Source organism: Acanthisitta chloris, unplaced genomic scaffold (genome assembly GCF_000695815.1).
Source record: "Acanthisitta chloris isolate BGI_N310 unplaced genomic scaffold, ASM69581v1 scaffold13045, whole genome shotgun sequence".
NCBI lineage: Eukaryota > Metazoa > Chordata > Aves > Passeriformes > Acanthisittidae > Acanthisitta > Acanthisitta chloris.
The window spans coordinates 7,710-27,910 of NW_008673396.1; the positions used below are offsets into that span (position 1 = coordinate 7,710).

A 20,201-nucleotide genomic window follows, 5' to 3' on the forward strand; every position below is an offset into this window, starting at 1 on the left:
GACATTTTCTCCCCCTTTCACCCTCCACTCAGTACATGAAACACCAAAACCAACAGAAAGAGTCAGTCTCCACATAGTGATCAAAGCACTCAAAAATACTATTCCAAAACAGGCTGAGTCAAGCAACAAGAAATGTTAGGTCTTTCCATTGTAACAGAACCTTATTTATCACGTTGCAAAAGGTACTTTGTAGAGGCAAATGGCCAACTAGTCCCTTTGATACATGGAGATGCTTCAAGATAGGTATGATATAGAAAACCTCAGTGGAGATATGTCCCAGCTAATCTGACAGTTATCTCTTTTACAGCCAACTACTGTCATTTCAGTCTTTGAGAACTGCCAGCTACACTGATAACTGCAGACCTAAACACAGCAGAGGAGAAAGCCTTTGTTAATTAAGCTTCCTTCATTTTCCTGCTGCTTTGGCCTCGGCAGAGCTCTCGGGGAGCTGCTGCTGTGTGGCCCTTTGTGCTGGTGATGGACTGCCACATGTCCCCCCCAGACAGCTGCTGATCCTCATCTGCCTGCTGGAATGCTTTCTGGGATGAAATGTTGCAGTCCTGCCACGAATCAGCCTAAAAACTCAGGTGAAGCATAGCAGATTCCCCCTTGGAGGGGAAAAAACCCTCCCAGAAGGATGCATAAACCTGCCCATTGTCCCATGCAGTTGATACAGGGCTGATTTTCCCAGTGTGGGATCGAGTTCCAGAGGAGCCTCTTTATACTGAATTCATCAGAGCTACTTTGTACCCAGAAGAGTTCAGCTCTGTATTTTCAATCAGTTAGTGGCCATCAGGCTCTGATGGGGTTTCTGGAACTGTGGGTGCTTTATCCTCTGTTCCACAAGCAGTTTGGGCATGCTGAGTTGTTTCTCTGCTACCTCTGTTCAAGCTGCAGCTCCTCACTTCAGGCAAATGTGCTGTTCCCTCACTCTTAGGTACTTAGCAGACTTGCAAGGGTCACATGTGAGCCCAGACTTACTTTTTACAGTTTCTGATGGCAGTTTGCAGTTCACTGACCTGATTCTGCCTCCAATGTGTGCCTCTAGGTCACTTGCTCTGGAGTGGTGTCTCACTCTCCTCCTGATGGGCAATTTTCCCCTCTAGCCAAAGCCACTGCAAGAAATTTCATCACCTTCACTAGGTGTACAAGTGAAGGAGAAGAGAAAAACACCTATTTTGCAGGTACTTTTCAGAGGTAAGTTGAATGAGCTGATGAGGAGGCTTTGATCACTCATGGCAGCTTTTTCACAGCCAAATTGTGGGCAGCTTCACCCCAAACCATCTTTGCTTCTTTGCCTAAGACACCAGTGATCAGACCTCCTCCACCACACACAGACCTCACCCACAGGTGCCTTCCTTTTCCCAAGTGATGTCTTTACCATTCAGAATCATCACCCAAGAACCATCCAAACCAGTTCCCCACATCCCTGTGTCCACCCCAGTCACCCTGTGCCCACAGCTGCAATTCCCAGAGCTGGAGGGACCTCCACCAGCTCACATATGACTGCTGGGACTCACACCCCTTTCCAAGTCCTTTCTGTAACTCAGGATCTCTGCAATAGAAGCAAAACAAAATGATCTGTATTCCCTTTGCCTCTTCCTCCACCTTTAGGGTCACTCACCTGGTGAGGCACTTAGGGTTCCAAGAGAGCAGAGGACTTGGCAGGGCAGAAGTAAGAGATGTCTGTGGATCTGAAAGGGTTAAAATGATTCCTGCCTCAGGACCACTGAGGGCTCAGTCTCTCTTCCCAAAGTCCTGGAGGCTCTTGTGCTCACACAACGACCCTTCCCTGTTTTCTGGACACCACTAAGCTCAGTAACTGTCCCCAGGCCAGTCCAAGCCTCTCGTTAAAACCTTCACCCATGCACCCTCCGGGGAGAAAACAGCTTTTTATCATTAGGTGAAAATGGAACTGCCTGGAAAAACAACATAAACATGGGGTTTAGTGCACGAGGAGAGATTCCAGGCCTTTTAGTCAGGAACCTGCCAGACCTCTGTGGACTGAGCCAGGGCAGTGACCACAGGGAGAGACCTGAGCCCTCAGCCCCACTGAGCAGAGAGGGCAGCAGGAGGCTCCAACAAAACAGTTAGAAGGAGGGGGGAGAAAAAAAAAAGCAAAGTATTACATTTTAATTGATCTAATCTTTGGCTCCCGGTGGAATTTGCAGAGATATCTTACTAGAATTACTCGTGGTTTTATCAGGAGACAGCAATACTGGGAAAGTGCCTTTTGCATGGCAAACCACTCCAGATCTTGAACTGCATTAGCATTGGGACTGGCTGAGCAAAAAGAACCCCCACAATGGTGTCTAAGAGGAGAGAGGGAAATGGGGAGAGGGGGGAAAACGTGAGCTGTAAACCCATCTGGGCGCACAGATGTATATGAGCACAGAGCCAGGCACATGTATAATGCTGTCTGCTCCCTCCAGTGTGGAACCTGGGAGTATTTAGCAGTGAGCAGCAAACACAGGGCATAGAGACATTAGAAAAGGGATCTAAATGACAGCAGCTTTTATCCTCCTCTTCTGAGGGCCATTTCTGCTCTGAGTGCTAACCCTCTGAGCATTAGAAAAAGAGGAGAGGGCAAGAGGGGCATGAAACAAATCTCCTTAAGATACAGACCCAGACTTAAAACACCATGGGGGTGGAGCAAGCTAACAGATGAGACAAGGCAAAGACACTGAGAAATCAGGTGTTTTCTTATCATTTCTTTTCCTTGACATCCCCTGTCTGAGCAGATGACTGCAAGGTCTTTGGAGAGGCAGAAGAATGTCTGGCTCTGTCAAGGTTTCTCTTTATTCACTGAGGAGGAGCAGTGAAAAAAACCCAAAACCTCAGCTCTGATAAATGATTCATGGAGCCTTTTCTTCTGCTAATCTGTAAATAAATTTTAAAAAGCTGCTCCTTTTTGATGAATATATTCTGCTGCTTGGGAAAACGTGTCGGCCTTTAAGCACAACACAGACACACTCAGATGTCTCTGCTGTTGCTGTCAGGACTTTGAAAGCTCCTTGCAGAGTGCAGGGGTTGGAGTTTTCTTGGCTTACCTCAGCTGAGGATTTCTGAGCCCACAGCACAGGATTCCAGGGCTCTGGTGAAGTCTTACCTTATCTCCCCACTCTGTTTAGTCAGGGAGAGAGGAACATCCTGTGGATTTAGAGATATGTAAGGCAAAAAGGACCTCTATGAACATCTCATATGTGTACCAAGCTCCTCTCCTCCTCGTTGCATGTTTTACTGCCACTGGGTGAGAGCTTCCTTTGACACCCTGCTGGAAACAACACGACCACCCTAATGTTCCCATCACCATAACATCACACCCCATTCCCTGCACATCCTCCTCAGAGACACCTGCTGGACACAGGTTCCTGGATTGGATCTGCTGTACCTGACCTTCAGCTCCTGGTCAACAGTCTCCAACCAGCAGGTCTGGAGAGGCTGTTCCTGCCATGGTCCACAGCACATGGAAACCTGCCCTGCTGGGCAGCCTCACTGCTGTTAGTCCTGGGTTCTTTCCCTCCTTATCACCTGGTGTTTGGGCTTTCTTTTATTGACCTTTGCTTTTTTTTCCTCCTGTTTCCATTCAGCTACAGATAACAGCAACACAGGTGTGGACACACTCAGGCAGCAGAAACCTGCAGCAGCCAAAGCACCTCTTCCCTTTCAGTTGCTGAGTTCTCCCTGGTCAGATGAGCCTCAAACTGCCTCACAACTTTTCTGACTGTGGACAAGGGAAGGAAAGAGAGAAAAAAAAAAAAAAAAAAAAGCATGATTATACAAGGACATCTTTTATTTCAGTACATTCAAGACAAAAAGAAAAGAAAACAATTCAAGAACAGGATGTACCTTCACTCAAGGCTTTATCTCCCCTGCCCCTCTTCATTGTCATCTCTTTCCTTTTACAATCAGAAATTGCATAGAATTTGTTTTTCAATCAGAAAAGTAAATTCACCAGTGTCACTCCCATGTCTGTACCAAGCAGAGGGTGAGTTGCTGCTGTTACTAGGGAAGTAAATATTTTCCTTACATGAGATCCTGGGCTAATGGTTTGTCTCAAACGCTGTGTGGCATCGTCACTGCTGGACATGGGCTGTAAGTCACCCTCAAAACTGAGGGTGCTCTGTGGGTCGTGGACATGGGGAGCTCATGAGCCTGGGGCAGAGCTCAGAGTCACTTGGGAGGGTGCAGAGCTTTGGGGGTACCAACACCACCACATCCCAGCACTGGTGGGCAAGGGCAGCCTCCCCCAGAGCTCCCCACTCCCACCTCACCTTCCTCAAAAGGCTCCCCCACCCCCATCCCCAAAACAGAAAGGAAAAGAAGCAAAAGGTAACCCCAGAACGAAACAAGACACAGAACCCCTGAAATTCCAGGCGTTGCAAGGCCTCTTTGAGTTCACTGTGGTCGTTGGTTGGTTTTTTGGCATTTCAGTAGATATATCTAGGTATAGATATATTTAAATAGATATGTGTGATTTTAACAACTCCTCAGATGGACTTTCAGCAAACGCTGCTTCTCATGGGGAGTGTGTCCCATCCCTGTCTTCCCTTCCTCCTTCAGCCCACCTGCCACACTCTGCAAAGGAAGAAGAGTTCAGCACCAGAAACCTGGTGCCTTGGAGACTTAGGTCCTGACTACCCAAATGAAACCAAAACAAAATGATGACTCCTCCCTTCCCATCCCTTTTCCATGGCAAAGAAAAACTCCCTCCCCCCTCCCTTTGAGAATAACCCCTGGTAAGTCTGTGTGATGGGGAGATGGCACCAGCATCCTTTCTCCTGACCTGGGGTGGAGAAGGTCCAAGAACTACTCTTGCCCTTGGGTGGGCAATATCTGCTACACCAGTTACCCACTACATCCCACCTTGGTGGTATGGAGACAACCACTGGAGGCTACACCAGTTACCCATCACATCCCACCTTGGTGGTATGGGGACAACCACTGGAGGCTACACCAGTTACCCACTACATCCCACCTTGGTGGTATGGGGACAACTGCTGGAGGCTACACCAGTTACCCACCTCAGTGGCATGGGGACAACTTCTGGAGCCTGACCAGCCTGAGGACCTCACTCCTTGCCACATCAGGCTTCAGCAAGCCACTTGGCCACCACAACCACAGCCAACCCTCCCGGCCTACACATCAGCCCAAAGGTCCACCTTGCTCTGGAGAAGCTGGGAAACTGCTCTTAATTTAAAAACAAGTTGACATAATTATACAAGTCCATGTTCTGTAAAATGGAACAGGACCCTCTCAGCCCACCCCGACACCCCCAGTCCCAGTGTTACTCGGGCTCGCTGCTATTGGTGGTCTTCTCCCACTCCAAGCTCTCTTCGCTTCGCGCGGGTGACCCTGCCGACGGCCGCGCCCGGAGACCCTGGAACCTGCGGCACTCGGGGCACACGCGGATGTGTGTGCAGCCTCGGGCCACCAGGGCAGCCTCTTGTGCCAGTCTTTGTGCCAGGGGGTCTGGCTCTCCCCCGCTGCACAGTTTGCCATTGCTGAGCGTGGTTGTGCTGCGGGCTCGGCGCTCCTCGGGGAGAACGGGGCGAGTCCGTACCATCCCCCCTCGCCTCCGACGAGGGTGGAAACTGTCCTTGCACAGAATGATGTTGCGCAGCTCCGACACCATCTCTTGGCACACTGACACCTAGGAAGGGAGGCGTGAGGTTTACTGCTCACAGGTATGAGCTACACAGTGCTGTGTCAGCTCTGGGGGCTGCAGGGATGAGTTTGGGAGGTTTAGGTTAGGTATTAGGAAGGAATTCTTCCCTGTGAGGTGCTGAAGCACTGGCACAGGTTGCCCAGAGAAGTTGTGGCTGTTCCATCCCTGGCCAGGTTGGATGGGGCTTGGAGCAACCTGGGCTGGTGGAAGGTGTCCCTGACCATAGCAGGGGTGGAACTAGATGTTCTTTAAGGTCCCTTCCAACACAAACCATTCTAAGATTCCATGATGTGATTCTGATGCCAAATTGTTATGGTCTTGGTGCCAACACCAACTCTTGGACATTTGCATTTGGTTTAACCTAACAGATTCTGCCTCTCATTACAGACCCTTCTGTGTTCTGGATCTCCATATCAACACAACACCCAAACCTACTGCAGGTAGAAATCCTAAGATCTCACCTCCAGGAAAGGTGCCTGGATGTTGTACACATCCTTGAAAGCCCTTGGAGCATCTCTACAGCCTCAATCTTAGTAGAAGTGCATGAGAAATGCATTGAGTTTAGACCCTGCCCAAAGGACCAAACCTGCTCATGGGGCTGGGAATGCTTTTCAGCCTGGATGCATGGCTTGCTCCAGAGCACTCTGCTGATAGCAATAAACACACCTTATCCCCCTCAGGACACTTTCGGGTCCTACCTCTGACTGCTCAGAGTGCCGAAGACTCCACAAAAATTCCAGCATTGCCATAAAAATTGCTACGATTAAGCCACAGATGAGCACCACGAAGATTCCACCAATATTCTCCATTCCCAGGCCTAAAAACAAAGCAGAAAGGACAATGTGCAGAGATGACATAAATTGCAAGTATCACTGTCCATAAATCCCAAGTTTTTGCTGTTTCCTTGGCATTGCAGATACCCAGCCAGGGCTCAAAACCCCAGAGCCAGCACTGTCCTATTAATAGCTCCCTCATGACTCAGATGGCAAAGTGAATGACTTGCAATAACTGCAGGATCGAAGATGCCTTCTCAGAAATGATGATTTTGCAGATAAACAGCAAGTACATTGGAGGGAAGCACAAAGCAATTTGTGGACAAACTGAAAACAGGAGGGGAAAAATGCGAGATCAATCGGGCACATTAATCCCTGCAAATTATTCACCCAGCTCCAGTGGCTTTGAACTTCGCAAAGGAAGATGAGAAAGGGTGTGAAAGAAACAGAGATGAAGACAGGAAAAGGCTTTAAAGAAAGCTGGCACCAAAAAAAGATCCTTTGATTGCACTACAAAGTGCTGAGGGAAATGATTACAGCTGCTTGTATTGCAGTAGCAAGGAGAGGCTCCAAACAAGACCAGGACCCAACGCTGTTGCACACTCTAGGGTGACCAAGTGGGGTCTCCTTGGTTATGGGTTGGGTGTTCTCCCCCTCAGCACTCTGGGCCCATTTTCAGGCATTGGAACAGACTGTCCAGGGAGGTGGTAGAGTCACCATCCCTGGAGGTGTTTAAGAGGTGTCTGGATCTGGTGCTGGAGGATGTGGTTTAGGGGTCACAGTGGTAACTATGTGGACAGTTGGACTTGATGATCTCTAAGGTCTCTTCCAACCTTGATGATTTTGATTCTATGATGCTATGAGGAGGAAACAGCTCCTTCCCATGGGGTGACTCATGTCACCTCCCTTGGACAACTCAAGTGCAATGGGATGACTACCACGACTACCCAACTTGTACTGCATCAAGTTCACCAGCTGGAAGGAAAACTCAGCCCTCAAGGACCTGGACTGAACTTTCTGTGTGCCAATGCTGTCACTTCACTTCCCATCACAAGCTGTGCCTCCCTGTGGCCCTGCAGGACCATGAGAGGAGCCAGGGAGCAGTGCTGGCCTCAGCACATATTCTCCAGGATATGGCTCTTCCTTCCTGTGCGTGTTGGCTTTGGAACTCAAGTGGACCAAGGCCCTGATTGGATTGATTACTAAAAAGCATGTGGTGCTCTGCACTGGGGTGACTGTATGAGGCCATTACTCAACCAGAACATCTATAAAAATCTTCCTCTCCTTTCTGTAGCATTAAATCAAAGTGTAAGAATCAATGATTTATTGACTTAATCTCGTTGTGGCTTTTAGACATAAAATCTCACCAAAATCCTTGTAAATCGCTGACCTGGTTTGTTCTAAAGCTTAGGAGGTCACATTTCTCTCTCCTCCTCCGTCATCCTTTTGGCACTGCCTCCAGAGCAATCTAGTGACTCTGTAAATCAGCCCTTTGCAGAGATGCTTCCACTAAGACAGCAATTGCAAGGCAGAAAACAGCTTGTAAGCACAACTTGGACCCAAGATAAAGGATAAAGATCTCTCCCTACACCTTTCCATCCTACCTGGGTACCACCTCAGACACCCAAGCTCACCCAGATGTATTTCCTTCCTCCATATACACACTCCAGCAGGCTACAGCCTTCCCAATTTCCCAGACTGAAGAAGTGAGCTACGACAGAGGGAACAAACCAGCAGAAAAACATGTCCAGGCTCACAGAACACACCAGGTAGTGCCAGAAACAGTCAAACTTCCCAGCTGATCCCCTTCCAAAGCCACCTCAAAACAGCCCAGAGCCTAGATTCTGCTTCAGAGCTGCTTTCTGCACAGTCCAGGGAGGAAAAGTCTCCCATTTGCCTGCTTGCCTTCAAAATAACTTCTTCAATAGTGCTAACCTGATGTCTTACACTGGGCCAACACCTTCAGCCTTGAGATTAATAGCTTGGCCTGACAGTAGCACAACACTGTTCATCAACTCACAGCCTTGGGAGGTCCCATCCACGAACTGCACAGACACACACACCTACTGCAAGGTCAAAAAACCCAAAAGAGCTCCCACATCCCCACTTTGGCTCTCTGTCTCTGCGCTCACAAAGGTCAGAAGACTGTCCTTTTAACTGGGGGACCTGCTGGCCTCCCAGAAAACACTTGCTGAGGAAAGGGTGACTGCCAAGACCAAAAAATGCAGCAACTGTGTTCAGCTGGCAAGTACTCTCATGCTGGGACATCAGCCTAATGTGGTAGCTTTTATGGTAATTTGCATAGCATTACCCAAAAGAATTTGCTCCTCAGTTTACAGATGTACTAATAAAGTCCTTGTGTCCCTTCCCCTGGCTGTTTCAAAGACACTTTCACTTGGAGCCATTAACCAGCAGGCCTGTGGTGGAGATCCATCTCCATCGAAGGAACCCAGGATTTTGGTCTGATCCCTTCAGCCATCCATTTTCCCAGACATTCATTAGAAGCTAATTTACCCTCCATATGCCTCCAATATTTGTCATTTTGGTTGTTCCTGCTATCTGTGCCCCAGGCAAAAACACACAGCATGAGGCACAGCAGAGCTGTTTGGCTTTCTCCTTGAATTGTGAGGGAAGGAATAGCAGGTCAAAAGAAGGGGAAAAAGGAATTCTTAGGCAGAAAGCCTCGTGTGCTGACAGGTTCCTCAGTGCCAGAGGGACATGGAGCTCCTAGAGCAGGTCCAGTGGAGGGCAATGAAGAAGCTTAAGGGACTGGAGCACCTCACTTATGAGGAAAGGTTGAGGGAGTTGGGGCTGTTCAACCTTCAGAAGAGATGACTGAGAGGGATCTCATGAATGTATTCAAGTACATGAATGGGAAGTACCAAAGTGATGGAGCCAAACTCTACTCACTTGTGAAAATCCATAAAACAAGAGGCAATGGGCAATAACTGATGCACAGCAAGTTCCACCTGAATATGAAGAAGAACTTCACTGAGCAGGTTGTCCAGAGAGGCTGTGGAATCTCCCTCACTGGAGATATTCAAGATCTGTCTAGACACCTTCCTGCTGGAGCAGGGAGGTGGGACCAGATGCCCCATTGTGGTCCTTCCAACCTGATTCTGTGATGTTCATCCTTGCACTGCTTCAAGGATGCTTCCACTGCCTGGTCCTTTTGGCACACTAGCAGGGTGTGGCATGGCTTACCTTTGGCTCTGTGGTCCTCCTCTTTGGGGCACTTCCCTCCTTCCCACCATTTGCGCTTGAGGATTTCCAGGCGGTTGTTCTCCTGCAGCTGGAGAATGGCCAAGTCGAACTCGTCGCGGAACACGGAGCCTACAACAGCAAGAGGGACGTGGTAGGGCAGCACCTCGGCCAGCCTTCCTCCCCACTCATCCCACCAGTGTGCCCAGCTACAACAGCTCATCTCCGAGTGGTTTGGAGGGGATGTCAGTCCATGGAAGCCATGGAAAGCTGGGACTGTCACCTGGTTAATGTCACTTGCAGAAGGTAATGTTGCCTCTTCAACAAGACACACACAGAGACCACTTAAGGTCATCCATTTCATGGGGAGCTTTGGCTGCAGGGTCAAGGTATGAACAGGCCTGGGCAATATCACACTGCTGCTTCTCCAGGCCAGGAGATCCCTCTCTTGTCATTCCACTCCAACCTCTCCCTCAAACTGGTCACAAAATAGAATATCCTGAGTTGGAAGAGACCCCAAGGATCATCCAAGTCCAACTCTTGGTGCACTGCAACAGCAGCATGTTCAGCCTACATGCAAGCTCATGAGTTTATGGTAGAGGAGGTCACTCAATAGCTTCCTCACAAGGGAAAGTGGAGGGGCACGTGCTGATCTCTCCTCCTCTCTGGTGACCAGTGACAGGATCCAAGGGAATGGCATGAAGTTGTGTGAGGGGAAGTTCAGGTTAGATACTAGGAAAAGGTTCTTCCCCCAGAGGTGTTTGGGCACTGAACAGCTCCTCAGGGCAGTGGTCACAGCCCCAAGGCTGACAGAGCTCCAGGAGTGTTTGGACAACACTCTCAGGCACATGATGAGATTCTTAGGGCTGTCCTGTCCAGGACAGGAGTTGGACTTAGAAGATCCTTGTGAGTCCCTTCCAGCTCAGGACATTCTCATGATTCTGAGCTCTACTGCAGCCACCAGAGATCCTCCAGAAGGGCCGTGGGAAACACTGTGATTCTCCTGGTAACTCTGCACTATTGTCCCAGCGAGCAGCTTTCTGCTCTTCTTATCTGCTACAGTTTCACTGTTTAACAAGACAATGTCAGAACAAATTTAGCCCTGAAAATAGAGGTTTGTACTCCCGATCGGGTTGCTGTGACTTTACAAGCTTACGCATGTTAGCTAAACCAGAGTGACTGTTTGTGTGATGAGCCTTATGTAATCCACCTCAACTTTGTCTTGCTAAGTGCCAGTGCTTAAAGGTCAGGACGAGGCTTCCCGAGCCTGCCAGACTGGCCAAAAGATCAGGGGATCGCTTGGAATAACAACTACTACATCCTTTTTCCGTGCTGCCCTGGGGGATGATGTTCTCTCGCTAAGCTCTCGCATTTGAAAGACAAAACCCTTGCGTTTGTTAGACCTGATTATTAGCTGAGATAGCCACTGAATCGCCCAATTCTCTGTCCTGGAGTTTCAAGCAGCTGTTAAGGAACTTGTGCTAAAAAAACTACCCGAGTTGCAGTAGCATTACTTTCACAGCACTTGTGGGATTAAAACAAGGAGCACAAAAACGATGCACAAACACTGGTTGGAGAGGGAAACAGTCAGCAAAGAGCAGGTATGCAGAAAACAAGCAGCAATTTCAAGACATCTCGCACATGAATTATTTAAAGAGCCGCAGTCGCGTGTCACATGGCTCTGAACCTGAGCAGGGTCTCCTCCACCTAGCTCTGAGCACCTGGAGCATCTCCAGTGAGATGAATATTCCCCCTGAGGAAAGGAAACGACCCTGGGCAGAGCTGTGAGACGCGAGGTTGGCCGGAGAGCAGGTTCAGCCTCGCAAACGCTTCGCTCCTCTGCCGACAGCTGAGAAGGACTAGAATTTGTCTTCACTGCCTACCGACGGGCATGCCAATCCCGTAGCCCTTGGTGTCCAGAAGGCCCCCGACCTGCGTGAGGTTGCAATTGCGCTGACGGTAATACTCGTTCATGGTGGACTCGAGCAGGAAGGCGTAGTTGGAGTTCAGCACGCGCGCGATCCCTTCCTCCGTGCTCTTCACGAAGACGCTGGGCTGCTTGGAGTACATGTAGTTCCACATCCTCTGGTAGGTCTGGTAACGAGAGTTCTGCAGGAGGAAGGAGGAAATCGTGGCTAAAGGAGGAGGTTCTTGCTGTAAATGAAAGCCTAAATGAGATGAAAAGGCAACAACAGGGAGAGGAGTCGAAGATTTGGTGCCTGATTGAGAGTCAGAGAATTTTAGGGGTTGGAATGAAGCTTAGAGATCATCCAACTTCAACCCCCTGCCCTGGGCAGGGACACCTCCCACCAGAGCAGGTTGCTCAAGGCTCATCCAACCTGGCTGTGAACACTGCCAGGGTTGGAGCAGCCACAGCCTCCCTGGGCAACCTGTGCCAGTGTCTCACCACCCTCACAGAAAAAACTTATTCCTAATATCTTGCCTAAATTTCCCTTCCTTCGATTTGAACCCACTGCCCCTTGTCCTATCACTGCAGTTCCTAAGCAAGAGTTCCTCTCCAGCTTCCCCGAAGCCCCTTCAGATGCTGGAAGGTTGCTATGAGGTCTCCACCTCCTCTGAACAGCCCCAGCTTCCTCAGTCTGTCTTCATAAAGGAGATGCTCCAGTCCTCTTACCAACTCTGTGTCCTCCTCAGATTTGCTCCAACAGTTCCATGTCCTTCTTATGTTGAGGACACCAGAACTGTGTGCAGTATTCCAGGTGGTCATGAGAGCAGAGAGGGAGAATCACCTCCCTTGACCCACTGCCACACTCCCTTGGATGCAGCCCAGGATTCAGTTGGCTTTCTGGGCTGCAGAAGATTTAGAGGCCCAACCTTCAGTGATTTCTATGAGTTTTAGAGGCCCTGATACCTTGGTGGATTTGAGACTTTGTTGGCAAATTTGGGCATGAAATGGACACCTAACTCCAACAGGTTCTGGCAAACCTGGGCATGAAATGAACACCTAACTCCAACAGGTTCTGGCAAAGCTCTTTGTGTAAACTCCATTTTAGAAACAGTCATAGTCTCTGTATCAGTGTATCAAAACCTCACAGAAAAAGGCAGAAGGAATAACTCATGCTTGGCTGATTTAAGCCACCAAATATTCCCTGTAGAGCTCACAGTCTGCTGACTGTCATTGGAACCTTGTCCTAACAGCTCTGCAGTGTCAGAGCCAGACACCAGCACCCCAAGGAGGGCACTGAGGGCTGGGGCAGCACCAGCTCTTTGGTGTTTGTTGCTCCAGATGTCACTTCACCCCCTTGTGAGGCCAAAGCACTTCAAGAGAACTGGAATCTCTTAATTGATTACAACAAACTAAAGCTCAACCAGCCCCAAAATCCTCAGACTCTGGTGGTGGAGCCAACCTTGGTTTGATCAAGACAAAGCCAACTCTAGTTAATCTCTCTTGCTTGTACTGAGCAAAGAGTGAAACCTGCTTGTACAAAGACTGAATATAAACACACTCTGGTCTGCATGAGGAGCTTCACACTGTCAAGGGCTCATTTTTCCGTGGCTGGCAAGCAATGCTGGAGAGCCTCAGGGATTCTGCTGCTGACCTAGTTCCTGTCCTCATCTGTCCAGCTCTGTCCTCTGGGTGCAGTCACTTGGGCAAGAGACAGATGAGCAGGGAAGGTGTTTGTTCCCGATTCACTGCACTTTTCAACCTTAAACCTGTGTGTTAGTATCAGGGGAAATGCTACCAGGACAGGTTACAAGACAAGGTGCTTCAGCAGTGGAGAAACATCCAACGCAGTGAGGAAGGGAGGGGTGATGCAGACAGCCTCATCCAAGCCTGTATAATCCTTCTTTGCCCCACCATCCTCACACCAAATGGATCCCAACATGGCTTAAAGCATTGCAAATGGCACAAGAAGATATCTTCCTCATTTCCTCTCTCATCAGCCCAAGGATTCCAGCACCCACCAGGCAGAGCAAAGCCACAGTCAGGAGTTTAAGCTTGAAAGCCTTCCTTAAACAAGCTCCTCACAGACAACCACCTTAGCCACTTGGGCTCTGTTCAGCTCATTTTAGATGTAACATTTGGCTTAAAAGTAGCTTTTTGCCAAACCCCTGAGGAGCTTAAAGTTGGGCTGTAAAGCTCAGGCTCACTCCAGAGATTTCTCAGGCTTCCAAATTCAGTTCAGGCTCAGAGGGGGGAAAAGAAAAAGTGAGCAGCGTTTTCTCTCCTTTTGGAATTTCAACAAGTAATAAATAAATAATCCTCAAGCAGTTCTTTGTGCATTCAGAGCACTGCAGAAAAGATTCACTCATTTCTTTCCCTTCTGAATAGAGCAGGGAAGAGCAAAATTAAACTGGGCTAAATGGCCCACATAAGTTTGCATACACTCGGCTTATTTATTTGCAGTGCCACCGACAACACACCGAGACCTATGGAAATTTGACTTCCCTGTCAAATTTCCTTCCCTGTCCTCCACCATTCACCCCATTCATCCCCCACTATGAGGCTACTCCAAGCAGGGAAGGGTCTCTCCAGAGGTCTCCTCTGTGCCAAAAACCAGAATGAAACAGGCACAACCAGCTGGGGTGACACTCCAGTGTGACTGAAGGGTGCAGCCCCTGCCCCACTTAGCCAGGGAATGGGGTTTACTTGGAAGAAGGTCATGCTGGAGCCTCCATGAATGGTGCCATACTCGATGGCTGTCTGGTCAGCCAAGTCATCTACAGACTCGATGGGGACGTCCATGCGCTGCACGGTGAGGAACGCTGCCAGGTTGGCCGTGTAGGAGGAGATGATGATCAAGGTGAATGCCCACCTAGGGAAAAGAGAAGTGGAGAAGGTGACCTGAGGTTTCCTTGCTCTCCATTCCCACCCTCCACCTCTCAGAATCACAGAATCATTTAGGCTGGAAAAGACCTCATAGAAACATCAAGGTTGGAAGAGACCTCTACGATCATCAAGTCCAACTGTTAACCTCTCACTGCTGTAACTCCTAAAAGAAACCTTCAAGACCATCGAGTCCAACCTGTGACCCATCACCACCTTGTCAACTAGTCCAGAGCACGTCCAGTCATTCTTTGAACACCTCCAGGGATGGTGACTCCACCAACCTCCCTGGAAAATGGAAGAGCTGAAATTAAACGAAATTCCTTCTCCAGCCACTTCTGCCCAGAAAAGACCCCCAGAGAAGCCTTCCTGAAGATCTCCTTACCAGACTCCACTGACACAGCGTGTGGACAGTGCCTGGGGGGCAATGGTGGAGCCTTGTTGCATGAACCCCCCAACTGGGAACCACAGGCTGTTGCCCAGGGAGTACTGGTTGACAAGAAGATTGCATCGACCTTGGGAGCAGGGGTGGGGGCTGTACCACTCGTATGGTGTCAACCTAAAATGACAAGAAACAAGCAGCTCAGGTAATTCACTGGGAAATGGGACACTTTGGAGAGAAGCAAAGAGAAGGAAAAGCTATGAAGCTCTATCTCTCCTGGAGGCAGAGTTTTCTGAGGAGGAAACACTTTGCTGTTAGTTGATGCCCAGGGCTCAGAGCTGTGTGAAATGTTTGCTCTAAGACTCAGAATCTTGTAAAGATTTGCAAGAACTTTGAGAGGCTTTGCTGAGAATCTTGGGCATAGGCTGCAGCCTTGTGTGCAAATTCACACCACAGCAATAACTCCAGGTGTGCACAGACTTGATGGGAAATTGAATCAAACATCTTGGGTTGTTTTTCCTGCATTGATGGGATGTTCAAAAGAGAAGAGTGTGAGACCTGACTGCATGACACCATCCAGAAAAATAACTGTATTGGTGCAAATAGTTGCTCTGAGAAGGTCTGATCACCCCAGCTGGGAAAAAAGTGCTGCTGTTTCAAAGCATCACATACTTCAGGGACAGGACAGAGGTGGGAATGTGAAATAGCTGACAGCCTGTCACTGAAGTGACTGTATCCTAGCTCTCTATTTTTTGCTGTTTCCACTCCTCAGTTCCCTGGTTGCTAAGAAAGTCTTCTCATTCCTCTGCTGCAATTCATTATATTGCTATGGTTAACAAAGCTGGGGTCTGGCAAGGTCATTTTGGAGCTCCTGCCAAAACAGCTGCAGGGCTCTGCCAGCTCACACCGTGTTTAACCAAGATGAGGGGTTTATTTTTGCTCCTGCATCTCCTACCTCACTGCCATGCCAAGGAGGAGGAGGTGATTTCCTGCAGACTTTCCATGGTGGATCAAGCACTGGCAGTAAAACCCACTGCTCTGAGAGAGTCTGTGCAATCCACAGGGTCAAGAGCTCCTCACTGCTGAGCAAGGCAGAGAGCAGCAGCAGCCAGACCTCCAACTCCAGTGGGAGGCTAGGTAAAGGCACATTTTTGGAGGTTCATGTTCGAAACATGAGGAAGGGGCTAAAGAGGCACCAGCTCTCAGTCTGCAGAGAGCATCAGGCTGCATTATTCACCAGTTTCTTCAGAGCTGTGTTTCTGAGGCTGTAACAGCATTCCAAGAAGCCGTTAAAGCTCTGTCAGGATGACAACTTTAGCCATGCTAAGGGACTAAGTGACAGCACAGTTCCAATTTGTGTAATGAGAATTGGGTATTAGGAGTGTCCCGAAAGAGCTCTCAAGCTCTGAACACATCTTTGGTACACCAGCACACAGGTCAACTCTGTCTGCAAAACCCCATCTATGCCACCAACCATAAGCAGTTTGTTAGGAGGTCAGGGAAAACAGCAATGGAGCACAGACCTTGGGCTTGGATGGGAGACACACTGCAGACAAGTGCTCAGCGATGTATTTTAAGACTGATTTAAATTAGTCATAGGGGAATGGAAGTGAGAGCTGCCAAGTGAGGCTCTGCATGGCAAACTGAGAGGCTGTTGGAAGGTATTAAGGAACTTTCTTGCTCTCTACACTCTGGGTTGTCCAGGGCCAAACATCACTTGTGGAATTTGGACCCATGAGGATCATCGAGTCCAACTCTTGGCCTTGCACAGGACATCCCTGAGAGTCACACCATGTGCCTGAGAGCATTGTCCAAGTGTTTCTTGAGCTCTGCCAGGCTTGGTGCTGTGACCACTGCCCTGGGGAGCTGTTCTAATGGCCAACCAGAATGGATTTGTGGGTTCCTTTCAGCCTCTGTCCCACTGAGGACAAGGTTGGATTATCCGGTGCAAATAGCATCTGTAGGGAGCAGCATCAACACTACTCCTAACCCTTCTCCCACCCTTCCTGCATCTATAGGGAGCAGCATCAACGCTACTCCTAACCCTTCTCCCACCCTTCCCATGCACACCTGGGCACCAGCTGTAGCCAAGCACATCCCAAATCATGGCACAACACCTCTCCCACTCATTCCAACAGCCATCCCAGGCTTCCATACCCATTGCTGCATGGGGACTAGGTGATGAAACCTCAGTCTCCACCTGGCAGGGAAGCTAAGATGCTTCTGCCCCAATGCTGCCCAGTCCATACTGGTGTCCTGGGGGTTGTGGGTGTCCCTGTGTCCCCCTGGCCAACCTCTCAGCACTTGTCCCCCCCATGGGTGTGGGAGAGAGACGCTAGATGGCACCGCAGCCACATTACCGAGCCACCAGGAACAGGACACAGCTGACAGCCAGGTAGGCGAGCAGCATGAAGAGCCAGACGCCAGGAGAAAAGGGATCCAGGAAGGAGAAGTAGCCAGGTTTGCGGCCCTGGAAAGGAAACACAAAGGAGTTGGATCTGATGGTGTTTGTACAAGTTGAATAGTCCATGCTGAAATGCCCACCTGGCACAAGAGGATGGGAGCAGCAGAAAGGAGATCAGTGGGAGAAAGGGGAGCAGCAGGAAAGGAATAAAGAGGAGAAGAGGAATAAATGTAGCTTTGGAAAAAGCCTTGCAGGGGAAAGAGGTGACAGCAACACAGCAACTGAGCCCTGCAGCATCTTCCTGCTTGGATTTAGCTCTCGAGTCTATTCCTCTCCAAACCTCATCCACTTCTGCTCCTCCAGGCAGAAAGAGGTGAATGGAGAGAAAAATCAAGACAAACACAGCGTTTTGCCCTCCCCATGGTAGGGTACACTGCACCCCTCACCTCTGAGGGGGATCCCCCCAACCAAAACTCATAAAAAGTCTAGAAAACATGACCCAAGAGGAAGGGCTGAGGGAGTTGGGGTAGCCTAGAGAAGAGGCTCAGAGAACCTCATGGTGTTCAGACACTGAAATATTGCCCAGGGAAGGTGGTGGAGTCAAGTCACTGGAGATGTTTAAGAGGTTAAGAGGCACTGAAGGATATGGTTTAGGGGCTACAGCAGTGACAGATTAATGGTTGGACTTGATGATCTTAGAGGTCTCCTCCAACCTGGATGATTCTGTGGTTCTTGTCCCCCCAAAAAACAGCTCCCTGGCAGAGCACACCTGAGCTCAGGGGTGAATAGGAACCATTTGAGCACAGAAAAAGAAAAACACAGATGTTTTCAATACTTTTGCTTCTCTTTCTTCGGCCTTGAAATGTTTCTTCTTTACAAAACCTCAATGAAATTATTACTTTTATCTCAGGGAACAGGATATTTTTATCTCCAGGATGCGTCAGAATTTCCTGGTTTTTTGTTGGTTTTTTTTTTTTTTTCCACAGCAAAACCACCTTTCCTTGAAAAATAAGACTAGAAAAAAAACCAGGTTGATCTCTTCTCAAAGTATTTTACGTTGTCACCACTGAAATCCTGTCAAATGCAGCAAAACTTGTGCAAAGGGAGGATTAATTCCTAGGAGAAGTTGCTCAAAAGCTAAACACTTCCCATTTTTGGGGAGTGTATTTTTCCTTCCACCACCACCAGCTTTGCACAGGCAGCAACTCTGAGTGTGCCCAGGGTGGAAAAAACAGTCTCTGTGTTACCTCCAAGCACACCCAACTCACTGTGGGGGACAAGGGCACACAGCCCTTAGCTCCCAGGAGCTTTTATCTTTTGCCCCAAAGCACAAAGTCAGTCCTAGCATCACTAAAACACCTCCCCAGCCTCCCCAGGCACCTGCAACTGGGAAGCTTTCCACGAGTCAGAGCTCTGTGAAGGCTTTTACTGTAAAGGCAGAGTGGGAACAGCCTTTTATCACATCTTGGCCAGGCAGTCAGTGTGTTTCTTCCTGGCAATTGTGTGCTGAAAACGTCTCTCTCTGTTTGCTCAGAGCAGCAGCCACTTCCCAGCACTGCTCTGCTCTGTATTGCTCACTCTACACTAAAAGATCAGCTCTGACACACAGAGGCTTTGTTTTTTCCCCTAATTCACTGCCTTACCTGCCTGTCTGTGGCACCACATCAACTAATCCTAGCTGATAATAAAACTGCCAGACCCCCAGTCTGGTATTGTAGAGCTGTGCTTAATCCAAAAGTGGTGAATTTTTCCCTTCCCCAGGCTTACACCAACACTTTAAACTCCCTTCCCATCAAACCCCACTGTTTTACTACTGAAGTGCTCCTAATCTTATGCATAACCTGAATTTCACAAGGTCTTGGAAGTTCTTCTGGAGGCTTAGCTGTTGCTAGAAAAGGCAACAGTTGTTGCACAAAAATCTTTCGCTACTAAAAATAGCTCAGGAGAGAGTGAGATCCTCAGCTCCAGTCACCAGCTGGGACTGGAACATCTCAGGAACCTTCTACAGCAAACTCTGCCCTGCATGAAGTAAAGATCCATCATATCCATCACATCCTAGCCCTGTTTCCTTAAGGACAGGATGAGTTTGAGCTTCCCTCCCCATGGTGAGAGGGTTGGAACTAGATGACCTTTATGGTCCCTCCCAATCTGGTTTATTAAGCCTTTTAACAGATAAATAAATGAGTTAAAAGTCAGTGGTTCAGACCATCCATTCTCAGAGTAACTTCATGTCACTTCCCAAGCAAAGCTCCACATTCTCCTGGGTCTGATTCCAGAGTCTATCTCAGAAAAAAATCTCTCTTCCATACCAGGTTATCTTGCTGTGCTTGGTATGAGCAGATGAGGTACAAACAGTGAAAGATTTACATTCTTCTACTGCCCTTTCCCTATTTTTTGCTCAATTGCTGCTGTGTCCTGCTTCTCCAGCATCTGCATCCCAGCCAAGAGCTTTCAGAGCCAGAGACCCTGCTGGAAACTGCACCCCCAGCATCCCACAGGGACTCCCATTTCCACCAACATTCTTTGCTCACCTTGCTGGAGCTCCTCTCACTACTTTGGAGAGGTGACACCACCTCCCAGCTCTGGTGGCTGCAGAGAGTACTCCCTTCCCTCATCCTGCTGGTCCCATCCAGAGGATCATGAACCTCTCCATGCCAACAGGAAGCCAAAGCTTCTCTCTTTAGGTCCTGCATGGCTCTGCTGGATGTCCCCCAGGCCCCTGGTTCCCTCAATAAACTGGCTCAGCTGACTTTTCTTTTCTCCAGGTGTTTACACACTCAAGAATGACATGAAGCAATAAGAACCTGCAAGGTGAGAAGGGCCCTGGGTGTTCTCCCTGAGCAAACTGGAGCTCCTTGAACAGATCAATCATTCCAGGCATCTTATCCCTCCCTGACAGCAAACTCCCAGGCACTGGCAGTGCCTCAGCTGAGGTTGCCATGTGTGATGCTCCTGTAACCAAAATCCTTCTTGCAGTTAAGACC

The 20,201-nt window shown here is 49.0% G+C and overlaps 1 protein-coding gene across 1 annotated transcript in view; it reads right to left on the bottom strand.

The window, feature by feature from the left end:
- Positions 1-5,287: 5,287 nt before the first annotated feature.
- Positions 5,288-20,201, bottom strand: part of LOC103802476 (glutamate receptor ionotropic, kainate 4-like) — a gene marked incomplete at its 5' end in the record, with an annotated part of 45,064 nt that continues 30,150 nt past the window's right edge. The window contains 7 exon segments of the mRNA XM_009074956.1: positions 5,288-5,653; positions 6,367-6,485; positions 9,646-9,774; positions 11,526-11,751; positions 14,255-14,420; positions 14,817-14,990; positions 17,174-17,283. Of these exon segments, the coding sequence (XP_009073204.1) occupies positions 5,288-5,653; positions 6,367-6,485; positions 9,646-9,774; positions 11,526-11,751; positions 14,255-14,420; positions 14,817-14,990; positions 17,174-17,283 (1,290 nt within the window).